Raw genomic sequence first — 12,710 nt, forward strand, 5'->3', positions numbered from 1 at the left:
TTCAAAAGATTTATTTTCTATTTTTCAAAGGAATAATAGTAACAAAAAATCAAGAGATCTTATTAAAAGTATTTATTCTTAGTATAGGGAACATAATTTTAAGACTGCATATTACTTGTTTTTCAAAGAATATTAAATATCCAAGACTTTGAAAGTAGAATCAGAAGGGAGAAAAGGACCCCCCCCTCCAAAAAAAAAAAAAACCCAAAAAAGGTGAGGGGGTGGGGATGAAAAGAATTCAGAAACAATTTGGTTCCATTTTAGTTAAAGTGGATTTTAAAATAAGAGAGTAAGCCCATGGAGTTTCTTTGGGAGGAGAACAAAACTTCCATCTTCTTGCAGAGATTAAGGCAGTGAAAGGAATCTGAGAAACGTCCGGTTCGATTATGACGAAGTCTGCCTGCTTTCCTGGTTTTACATTGAGTTTCAACGCGGAAAGACAACAAAAGCGGGTGATAAAATTGCGTTAGACACTCCATGATAGCTCTGGGCGGGTGAGGGCAGTCTCTTGTTTTGAAGAATACAGACGGAGGCAAACGCCTTAGGAGAAATTTTGGTCAGTACACGGTCTAGGCTCTGGAAGAAGTCACTCTGCTCCTTCCACTGCTGTTGTGGAAATGGGCTTCACGTAGTATGGACCTTCACTCAGGTAAGTTCTGAGCCTCAGATAATTCGGGTTCCCGAAGATTTCTGCAATTGTCTTGGAATTGGCAAGTGCTTTCACCAGTTCATACTTAGCGTCCTTTGAAGCTTTGTCACGCTCCACGGACCGATCCATCACATATTCTACGAAACCTGGACTGTTGAACATAAGTTTCTGAGCCCAGGGTTGGTTTGCAATGGCCTGAAATGGAAGGGGGAAAAGAACACAATTCCGCTGAGCCTTAAGAAGTTAGGTGTGTGAATGGAATGGCACAAACCTTAGAAAAAAATCTGGCAACACAAACTTTAAAAATGTTACTTTTTACCTAAGTAAATTCCTCCTAAAACTCTAACTTAAGAAAATACTCAAAATATTTTTAAAAGTTCTGTATACAAAGATGCTCATTACAGTGTGAAAGATACACTATAAATCCCTTGTAGTGGGAAGATGGGTTAGTAAATTATGGTATATAGCAATAAAAAATTAAAAATAAAGTATATATTAAGAATAATGTTTATAAAGATAGGTAAATCTGTTATATGAAAAAAGTAGATCCAAATTATACACATGGCATAATTTCAACGATGGAAAAATTAAAGACTAGAGAAGAAAAGACTATCATAAAGAAGCTCATTCATGTGCACAAGAGTGTATTTTTGAGAATGTTCATTGTAGCATCATTTGTGATAGATGCTATCTAAATCTTCATTTACTGGAGAATGACACATTGCGGCTACACAATGAAATGCTGATGACTTTCCAATCGCCTCTTTTAGTACAGACAAATCTTAAAAACATGCTAAAGAGAAAAAGCAAATTGCAGATGATATGAAGAGCATGATACCATTTGTAAAGTTCAAGAATATTTGAAATACTGTATTTTAAGGATATATGCATAAACAGTAAAAGTATGAAATCACACATGCGCTTGTAAACCCTGAACTCATGGCAGTGCAGACACTGAGAAAGCGAGGAAGGGGAAGTGAGTCAGGCCGAGGTAGCAAGGTAAGACGGTGTCTGAACGTTTTCCCCAGTACACAGACAGACACTAAGACCAACGCTGACGCCAGCACTGAAACGAAACACTCCAAACAGGTGTGCTGTGTGCTCAGAACCCTGCTACTTCTCAATCTCTTCCAAATTTACAAGTAATGAATAAGCAACTTTTATAATTAAAAATGTTTTTTAAAACCTTAGTACTATATTTTAACAAGGAACAATTAAGCTTACAGCCTGTCTCTTCCCTTCAAAATGTGCTCTGCAGCCCATCAGCATCGGCATCACCTGGGAACTTGTTAGAAACTGAGGCTCTCAGGCTGTATCCCAGAACCGCTGACTGAGACTCTGCATCGCAACAACCTTACAGTGTGAGAAACATCTGCCTATTTAACAATATTTGAGGATGGGGGGGGGGGTTGAAATAAAAACAGCTGCCCCAACCAGTAAATCAAAAATTGTTTCTACAACTATGGCTGAGTAAGTGAATGTAAGGTAGAAGAGTAGGAAAAAATAAAGCAATATAGAGACTGGGCTTCCCAGGTGGCTCAGCGGTAAAGAGTCAGCCCATCAGTGGAGGAGATGTGGGTTAGATCCCTGGGTGGGGAAGATCCCCTGGAGAAAGAAATGGCAACCCACTCCAGTATTCTAGCCTGGAGAACCCCATGGACAGAGGAGCCTGGCGAGTTACAATCCATGGGGTCATAAAACAGCCAAGCGCGACTTAGCAACTAAAACAAGAATACCAGTGCGGGAGCCAAAATGCCCATCACAGTGGCTGCTAACAAGAGTGAAACAGTCTAAAAACCGCCTTCTTGAAGTTGGCGGGTATTCCGTGTCCTTCAGGACGCAGACTGTATCACAACCCGGAGGAGGCCTTCCCTGTCTGGCCACCCCCTCTCCTGTTCCTTCCCTCTCCAGGCCAAGCATGCTACCTGAGATCCCATTAAGATTACTAAAGGGCGTATTACTACATTTCCACCAGCCCAGGGAACCACAGTAAGTGCTGAAGCTACAAAGTTAAATCAGCTATGGTTCCTATTTTTCAATAAACTCTGTTAACAGGTCAACAAATAAACATTTTCAACAAGTGTAATAAATAGAACACAGAGGCAAAACCCTCACCACAACTGTAACTATACAATTAACTATATAATTATATTTGCTGCCTGGTCCCTCCATAGACAGGGAGCTGCACGAAAGGAAGGTCTTTGTCTGTTTTGTTCACTGTTACATCCCCAGAACCTAACACAGAAGCTCAATAAATATTTGCTGAATAAATTAAGAAATGCAAAGTAGGAAAGTCAGCATTGCTGAAGTCAACCTTATGAGTTTGGGCAAGGCTTGCTGAAAAGATATCTGAGCTAGCCCTTGGAAGAATGAATAGAAGTTAACAAGCAGAGTCAGGGAAGAGTGCTGCCTGCAGAGAATACATGACGGTCCAGAGATATGACCGGAGCAGTCCCGTCATTACTAGAGCATCCAGGACCAAAAGGGAACAGCAGGAAATCAGGCTGCGGGAAGACCAGCGCTAGGACAGTAAGGGCTTGCTTGATGGCAGGTAAGGACTCTGGAGTTAACTGTGATCCCTGAGTACCCCAAACATTTGCCACGGCATCTAATAGCTTTCACCAAAACAATCTGTTCACACATTTGTCTCCTTCATTAGTCTACACTAATAGCAGAGGGCAGAAACTTGCGGGCTCACTGTAAGCACTCAAGTGTTGGAGGGCAGAGTCCCAGAAGGGCCCGTGGAAAAGAAGAGGCTGCCTACCGTGAACACTTTTAAGGCGGCACAGTGTAGCTCAGGAAAGGGTTGGTTACTGATGCCACGGAAGAGCTCCAGTGGGTCCCGAGACAAAGAAGAAAACCAGGACTCCGCCATCCTCAGGAGGTCGTCAGTCTGCTGCTCAGGCTACACGAGACAAGAGGAAAATCTCAAGACACTAGGAAGCGAGGAAACCTGGGTTCTGATCACACCCTGCCATTTACCAGCTGGGTGGTCTCTGCCAAGTCTGGAGCACTCTTCCCCAAGCATAGCCCTGACTTCTCCCAGATTTGTTTTGGCTTGCTTTTTTCGTTTTGTTTCGATGGGGTTGATTAAGCAATCTCTAGGGTCCTCTCCAGCTCTAATACTCTATGATTCCCCTTTAACTTAAAAAAAATGTCACTAGTCATATAAAGAAGGATATCTTCTTTCACTAACAGTGAGAAAGATGGCATTTATTTGGTCAAAATTTAGAGTAAGTTAACTAGTATCATACAGATTTATTCTCCCCCAAGTATCCCATTGTCCTTTGTTAACTTCCCAAACCGCTTACTGGTAAATAAAAAAGAGATGACAATGCATCCAAACATCTGATTTTGAGCTCTGTTGCGGCATTCTTTGCTTGATATCCTATTTTCACGAGCAAGCGTTCAAAGCGAGTTCCTTTGAAGAAAAACAAGATACTTTTTATTGTGGTAAAATGCACGTCACATAAAATTTATCATTTATCCATTTTTAAAAGGATACATTCACACTGTTGCGCAACCATTACCCCATCCACCTAGAGAACATTATCACCACCTCAAACTGCACTCACTGAATAACAACTTCCTTTTCCCCCGTCCCCTGGTAACCACTATTCCACTCTCTGTCTCTGTGAATCTGACTCGTCCAGGTACGCTGTGTAAGTGGAATCATACAGAATCTGTCTTTTTGTGTTGGCTTATTCCACGTAGCACTGTATCTTCAAGGTTCCCCCATGTTATAGCATGCGTCAGAATTACACTCCTTTAAAAGACTGAATAATATTCCTCTGAATGTATATATACCACATTTTGTATATCCATTCACTCATCATGACTTGTTTCTACCCTTTGTGGTTACTGTGAATGATGCGATTAGTGAACACAGGTGTGTCTATGTAAGAACCTGCTCTCGATATACCTGGAAGCGGCATTGCTGGACCATATGGTGATCCTGTGTTTAATTTCTGAGGAACCACCACAGTGTTTCCACAGCAGCTGCACCATTTTACATTCCCACCAGATGTGCACAAGCATTCCCATTTTTCACATCCTTGTTATTTTGTTTAAAAAACAACAACAACACAATAGCCATCCTAATGGGTGTTAAGTGAACAATGAGATTTCATATGCAATACAACATCTAGAAGTTAAAGTGTAGAGGTCTGGGATCAATGGACCTGGATTTGAGTAGCAGCTGCCCCACAATCTGAATGATCTTAAAAAACTTTCTTAACCTCTCTGAGTTTCAGCTACTTTATCTGTAAGATGAGAGTGACACTAGTGTGTTCTTTGCACTACTGTAAGAGGATTATATGTTATAGGTACGAGCACTTGGAAAAGGACATATGACATGGATACTAGCTATGAAACACAACAGCACATACATCAGTAATTTTTAACATCTATTTCACAAGGGTTTTAACAGTGTTGTGCATCTTTTTTGGTGTGCGGAATTCACAGTACTTGCAAGATATCCATGGTTGCGCCATAAAAGTATCACTCTTGGCATAAAATCTTATAACATATTTTTGTTTACCTTCCTTGACATATAAATATTAAACAAAGGTGTCTTTTCATTAAATACGAACAACCCTGAGAAATATTAACAGTTGTTATGCTGTTTTTATATATGAGGAAAATGAAGCCGAGAGCAGTGAAGTGAATACAAGAAGCTGAAAAAGCTACATCAATGTTAGAACTGGGACATAAAGCCAGGTCTTTCTGACTCCAGACTACAGTCTCTGTACCATGAATACTATTTAAGAAGATGTAGAAGGGAAACAGTGTTTGATCCAGTCAAGTTAGAAAAAAAATTCAGTAATTATTATGAGACTTTTTAGTGGTTAGTCACAGGTCATGCTAAGAAGACTGTCCTATAAAACCAGCTTCTACAATGAAGTTAAGCATAGCAGCAAATTAATTCTTATTTTTAAAAAATGAGAGAGAGAGAGCGCGCCTTAAGGAAAACCAAAACAAGTCATACCAACCTGTTTTCTGTAAAACTTGTTTTCCTTCAACATTGGATCCCAGAATTCCAATTGTGTCCACTGCTACACCAATCATGGTGGGGTCTTGACTTTCTGTCATTTCAAAGACCTTTTCCACAAAGATAGGATAACGCTCACAGATCTGTTGAGGACTATCCATTATGGCCAGGTTTCCAAAGAACTTCACAAACCCTGAAGATATTTAGAAGAGTGTATTTTAATAGAGAAAGAAGACAACACAAATTGTGGGCCCCACATTTTCACGGGACAGTAATAACCTTCAGGCCAGAAAGGGGAGAAAGGTTATGGTGCTGTGCTGCCCAGAAACCAGACAGGCCACAAGAAGATACTGAAGGATCTGTGCGGTCCTGAGGGAACAGAGACCCCAGGGTGTCAGCTGATCTGAGTCTGAACACTGAAGCACTGTCATCAGCAAAAAGGAGAAGAGAACGAGGACTCATGGAATCAGAGCAAGGCAAGTCTGGAGTCATTTTCAGGAAGAAAATTTTAAACAGAGAAGTTCATCAATGAAATAAGCAAGGCTCTCTACAATAAACCTTCAATTTCTGAAAGTGCTCAAGAAAAAGTAACCAACCATGTCCTAGAACAGAATGACTAGAACAATTCCATATTAAAGATTTCAACTCGAGCTTTGACAAATCTGTGAAACATACTGTGAATGTCATTCTAGTAGTTTTATTTATGACTCTTTTGACTGAGGGTCAAGGGAAACATCCTAATGCTCTAAACAGCAACATTTCTTGAAAATCAGAATCAACAGCACGTGGCTCCCACAGCAAGATTCCACTTCATTAAGGGCCTATGGGCATCATCTCGAGGAAACTGGCTCTAAAGAAAACAACTCTTGGCCTCCCCTGTCAAAGAGTAATTCTCAATCAAAACACACACTGTCAACTCCACAAGTATTTCTTACCTGGCAAATAGAAGCTAGAGAAAGGGTCTGCATCTGCCCCAACGATTATGTTAGAAATCTGATCAATGACTCCTTCTTGAGCAAGGTACAGTCGTCCATGATGAGTACAGGCCAGCGATGTCACCATTTCTATACAGGTGGCTCTGAAACGCCAAGGTTTTGCATATGACGGACAGTTTATAAACTGTTTTTCTACAGATTATTTTATTTAATTCTTCCCACCAAATGTGAAAGGTCAATGATCCTGGATCTCCTTTTCAGATGAGGACAGAAGGATGAGAAAATTGTAACTTGTCCAGAATCACAATCGTACTGTTTTCCGAGGCAGTTATGACTCAAACCGTGGTCTTCTAATACGAGCCCCACGGCTGCGCCTTGTTTCCATTATAACACAACCCTTCTCAAAGAGTTTCTAAACCTATGTTTTATCTTGTAATGTCAAACATGACTATTTTTTTTTAACACAATTACTTCTACCACATATTTAAAAAATAATTCTTTGGTATCATTTAAAGCCTAACCGTGAAAAAATTTCCTCATATAACTAAAACAAGTATTTTTATAGTTGATCCTAAGATATATTAACTATTTGCAAGTTTTTTTCCTATGTCACTGACTCTGATACTAAGTTAAAAAAGCTTAACAAAATAATTTCCTTATTATGAAAGCTCTGAAACAACCTAACTCCAATGTTTTGAGATAGCATTAACTGAGGACTGGTTTATACATGTGAGTTTAACAAATTCAGTCACAGTTAAAGAACAGAAGACAATCAGAAAACCATTTAAGAAAAGGAAAACAGAGTTCTGTGTACACAAAGGTAACTATAGTGCTCCTATAACAGCAAACATTTGAAACAAACCAAGTGTTTAGGAGTGAGGAGGTGTTGGTAAACTGTGGAACATCCAAGGAAACACTTGGCAGATATCAAAGGGGACTCAGGGAGGAGTAGGGAGCTGGGAATAGAGACTGGAATTAACATTTCCCAATATAGAGCCTATATCAGCCATTGTACTGGTCTCTATGGTTAATTCACTTAATCCTCATTTTCAGAGTTGTCATTCACATTTAATGCTGTAAATGACAACATTTACAGAGTTGTCATCAAGCTCAGTTCAGTTCAGTTGCTCAGTCGTGTCCGACTCTTTGCGACCCCATGGACTGTAGCACGCCAGGCCTCCCCATCCATCACCAACTCCTGGAGTCTACCCACACTCGGTGATCCCATCCAACCATCTCATCCTCTGGCGTCCCCTTCTCCTCCTGCCCTCAATCTTTCCCAGCATAAGAGTCTTTTCAAATGAGTCAGCTCTTCACATCAGGTGGCCGAAGTATTGGAGTTTCAGCTTCAACATCAGTCCTTCTGATGAACACCCAGGACTGATCTCCTTTAGGATGGACTGGTTGGATCTCCTTGCAGTCCAAGGGACTCTCAAGAGCCTTCTCCAACACCACAGTTCAAAAGCATCAAGTCTTCAGCACTCAGCTTTCTTTATAGTCCAACTCTCACATCCATACATGACCACTGGAAAAACCATAGCTTTGACTAGACAGACCTTTGCTGACAAAGTAATATCTCTGCTTTTTAATATGCTGTCTAGGTTGGTCATAACTTTCCTTCCAAGGAGTAAGTGCCTTTTAATTTCATGGCTGCAGTCACCATCTGCAGTGATTTTGGAGCCCAAACAAATAGCCACTGTTTCTGCTGTTTCCCCATGTTTTTGCCATGAAGTGATGGGACCAGATGCCATGATCTTCATTTTCTGAATGTTGAGTTTTAAGCCAACTTTTTCACTCTCCTCTTTCACTTTCATCAAGAGGCTCTTTAGTTCTTCTTCACTTTCTGCCATGAGGGTGGTGTCATCTGCATATCTGAGGTTATTGATATTTCTCCCAGCAATCTTGATTCCAGCTTGTGTTTCCTCCTGTCCAGCGTTTCTCATGATGTACTCTGCATAGAAGTTAAAGAAGCAGGGTGACAGTATACAGCCTTGACGTCCTCCTTTTCCTATTTGGAACCAGTCTGTTGTTCCATGTCCAGTTCTAACTGCTGCTTCCTGACCTGCATACAGGTTTCTCAAGAGGCAGGTCAGGTGGTCTGGTATTCCCATCCCTTTCAGAATTTTTCACAGTTTACTGTGATCCACACAGTCAAAGGCTTTGGCACAGTCAATAAAGCAGAAATAGATGTTTTTCTGGAACTCTCTTGCTTTTTCGACAATCCAGCAGATGTTGGCAATTTGATCTCTGGTTCCTCTGCCTTTTTTGAAACCAGCTTGAACATCAGGAAGTTCACAGTTCACGTATTGCTGAAGCCTGGCTTGGAAAATTTGGGGCATTACTTTGCTAGCGTGTGAGATGAGTGCAATTGTGTGGTAGTTTGAGCATTCTTTGGCATTGCCTTTCTTTGGGACTGGAATGAAAAATGACCTTTTTCAGTACTGTGGCCCCTGCTGAGTTTTCCAAATTTGCTGGCATACATGTTGTTGTCATCAAGGAGATGAGGAAAACTCAGGTGCAGAAAGGTTACAATAATCTAAGGTCAAACAGCTACTAAGTAGTAGAGATGCATGCAAACCAAGTCTCTCACTCATTTTCAAGAGGCCAAGTTTTATTCTGTCATGCTGTAGTGCTATTACTTAACAACGTCAAAACATATGCATGCCGGGAATTCTCTGTTAGTCCAGCAGTTAAGAGTCGGCGCTTTCACAGCCTAGGGCCTGGGTTCAATCCCTGATCAGGGAACTAAGATTCCATAAGCTGCACAGCATGGCCAAAAGAAACAGCAAAGAAAAAAAAAAAATACGTATATGCAATGGGGTTCCCTGGTGGCTCAGACAGTAAAGAATCTACCTGCAACGCAAAAAATCTGGGTTTGATCCCTGGGTCAGGAAGATCCCTGGAGAAAGATGTGGCTACCCACTCCAATATTTTTGTCTGGAGAATTCAATGGACAGAGAAGCCTAGTGGGCTACAGTCCATGGGGTTACCAAGAGTCAGACACAACTGAGTGACTCTCACTTTACTTTCCCTGGTGGCTCAGTGGTTAAGAATTCACTCATCAATGTAGGGAACTCAGGCTCAACCCCTGAGTCAGGAAGATCCCCTGGAGAAGGAAATGGCAACCCACTCCAGTGTTCTTACCTGGGAAATTCCATGGACAGAGGGGACTGGAAGGCTATAGTCCATGGGGTCACAAAAGAGTCGGACACAGCTTAGCGATTAAACCACCATATATGCGCGCGTGTGCACACACGCGCACACGCGCACACACACACACACACACACACACACACACACACCCCTCCATGTGCATGCTAACATGTTAAGCAATACAAAACAACAGTTACCATGTGGTTGGCACCTTCTAAAGCGCACACAGGCCTAAGGACAGGGAACAGTTATTCAAAAGGAGCTAAACTGTCATGAAGGGCTTTACTAAGTTCCAGTATGTTGTGATCACGTACGGTGAGCCGTGTTCTAAATGCCCCTTCTTCAGGACATACATCGGTCTGGATATTGCAACCTGAGCATAGGATCCAGGCAGGGGAGGTCATGCTAGTCCTTGGGTTGTCTCCTGGCTCTCCAGAAGACATTTTGCTTTAAGAACTTTCTCCATCAACGTACCTGACCAGCACATCCTCACCAGTCAGTTCTCGGAGGAGCTGGGTTACCAACCCACTGGTGGTACAGTAGTTCAAAGATTCTGGTGACACGGAAGAAATCTCCACAATTAGCTGAGAGAAAAGAATAGAAAAAGCAGAAAGGTGAAAAGAGCACCAAACTTGTTTGTTAGATGGCATTTTAAGTTAAACGCAGGACTAGGAAGTGTATTATATACTGGTACAAATTACATATGTACTTGATATAACTGAATTTTTAAAAATCCGTAATTTGTCTCCACAAGCAGGACAACTTTGTTGAACTCATAAGAAACTACTCTGGCACAGAAACACTCCATATACCTGGGCATATCTTGACTTTTTCAAAAAGAAACCATTAATTGGGACAAAAGCCCCTGTCGGCAACAACAAACAGACTGTAAAAATCACTCCTTCATCCATGTACTGTATGCGTCAGTAGTTCAGTTACTCATTTCAAAAGTGTGTTCTGAGCGCTTGCTCAGAGGCCTGGAGCACCAAGGATCTTAGGCAGAGGAATGGCAGAATCGGATTCCGCCTTCAGAAGGTCATCCTGACTGCGCGCGGCAACAGACGAGCAGCGCCAAAGCAAGCTGGCAGACCCGTCAGGGGGAGAACCCAGCACTCCAGGGGAGAGGCACTGGCGGCTTAAGGCCGGGGCTGTGGCAGCTACACCAAGGAAGAGAAGCGCGTGAGTCTGACTAAAACCGACGCAGTGTGATGACTGAATGGATACGTGGTAGGGAGGAGATGGCCTCAGAGAATGAGCTGGAGGTCCAATGTCCAGCTGTGTGGGCTGTGAGCCAGGGTCCATTTGTTGCTGCTGTGTCCCTTTAGGGGTATGAGGTGAATGGAGAGAATCAGGGGTTTGTTTTGAACATGAGCACGGCCTAGCTTGCCTTCGCAAATCCCAACAATTCAAAGCTCAATAGAGGTTAAGGACTCAGGACATCAAGAAGAAACGGCTATATAAACAGAAGGAAAACGAAGATTCTCACGTTAAGACACGCAACGTAATTCCCCCTTCAGACTGTTCTGAAGAGGGAACTAGGCTATAGAAGGTTCATTTTGAATACACAGTCTACTAACTGAATGGTCTTGGGTAAATGACTCCATTAACAGTGAGATTAATGATAATGAAGTACAGGATTCACTGTGAGAACTGAAGACAGCACAGATGAGAGGATTCAGCACACTGCTCGGTACAGAGCTGCTTCTTACTAGCACTACTATGCTAATTTTTTATCTCCTCTATTATAGCAGTAGTGCTTAGGGAAAGACGCTCAGTCGAGCCCAACTCTTTGTGACTCATGGACTATACAGTCCATGGAATTCTCCAGGCCAGAATATTGGAGTGGGTAGCCTTTCCCTTCTCCAGGGGATCTTCCCAACCCAGGGACAGAACCCAGGTCTCCAACACTGCAGGTGATATAAACATTTTTCATATGACTGTCTCACACACTAGGCTGGGAGTTCATCTCTACATTGTTAGCGACTAGTATAGGGCCCAACATAGACTATACACTCAATAAATACATGTCAAATGAGCCATCTTGCCTTTTTATGTAAGCCTTACTGCATTCTGAATTACAGGCACCAGAGAGTATGCTTTTAGTCTTACCTCATAGACTCTATACCGAACAATGTCATTTGTTTTCATGACACTTTTCAAATCATCCAGCAGATTACTTTCAAATAAAGCCTCCAGTCCAGCTTGGGTCAGTGATATTTTTGACAGGGATTTAATGGCCTTATAAGGAAAGAAAATATCTATTAAGTAGTCAAAATGCCAAACCATATTTTCTACTTCCTAAGACTGAAGTGAGAATTAGTGTACGGAATGCACCTTATCCAAAAAGCATTCGCTACATTTTACGTATAATTACTTACAATTGGAAAAGATACACTGTATTTTCAATAGAAAATAGAAAGTTTCTTATCAAGCAACCCAACTTATGTAAGCTCTATGATGCATAATTTAGACATGTGTATTCTAGAAAATAAAAGGGGTTTACTAGCTTTTTTTTTTTTGACAACCATTTATTTATTTGATCCCATCGATATGAGGTTGCAAATTCAATTACACAAATCATTAATTCTAAACCTTCACGTCTCAATCCAGAAGGCCTTTCTGTTTTTTAGGACATCGTCACTGCATGTTTAGGTGATGGTTGTAGCTGACTCACCGTTTTAGCTACAGACAGATTCTCTCCACCAATACAATAAACAATTTGTTTCAGTAATTCAGCATTATTTAGAATCTCAGTAACAGCATCAGAATTTTCAACAATCCTTCCAACCTGAAAGGAAAAAAACAATCAGAAATACTCTTCCAAGGCAGGGCAACATGGAAACACATGACAGTCAAATTTCCTTAGTGTACAGTTATTTTAGGAGTTACTGACTATAGCCATGAGTCATTAAAAATTACAAATGACTCAGATTCATTAAAGTCAAACACACAGATGGCACAGTCACGTCTTTGAAAGAGAAAA

The 12,710-nt window shown here is 41.4% G+C and overlaps 1 protein-coding gene across 1 annotated transcript in view; it reads right to left on the minus strand.

Annotated features, from left to right (window-relative positions):
* The window catches only part of PSMD5 (proteasome 26S subunit, non-ATPase 5), a 21,742-nt gene continuing 9,032 nt past the window's right edge, over positions 1–12,710 (minus strand). The window contains exons 3-10 of the mRNA XM_005684357.3: positions 12,402–12,515; positions 11,837–11,965; positions 10,202–10,311; positions 6,575–6,717; positions 5,641–5,832; positions 3,961–4,070; positions 3,414–3,554; positions 1–844 (exon numbers count right to left, since the gene is read on the minus strand). Coding sequence (XP_005684414.2) covers positions 587–844; positions 3,414–3,554; positions 3,961–4,070; positions 5,641–5,832; positions 6,575–6,717; positions 10,202–10,311; positions 11,837–11,965; positions 12,402–12,515 — 1,197 coding nt within the window. The 3' untranslated portion in view covers positions 1–586. The remainder of the gene's footprint in view (positions 845–3,413; positions 3,555–3,960; positions 4,071–5,640; positions 5,833–6,574; positions 6,718–10,201; positions 10,312–11,836; positions 11,966–12,401; positions 12,516–12,710) is intronic.

This window comes from Capra hircus, chromosome 8, assembly GCF_001704415.2.
Source record: "Capra hircus breed San Clemente chromosome 8, ASM170441v1, whole genome shotgun sequence".
Classification (NCBI taxonomy): domain Eukaryota; kingdom Metazoa; phylum Chordata; class Mammalia; order Artiodactyla; family Bovidae; genus Capra; species Capra hircus.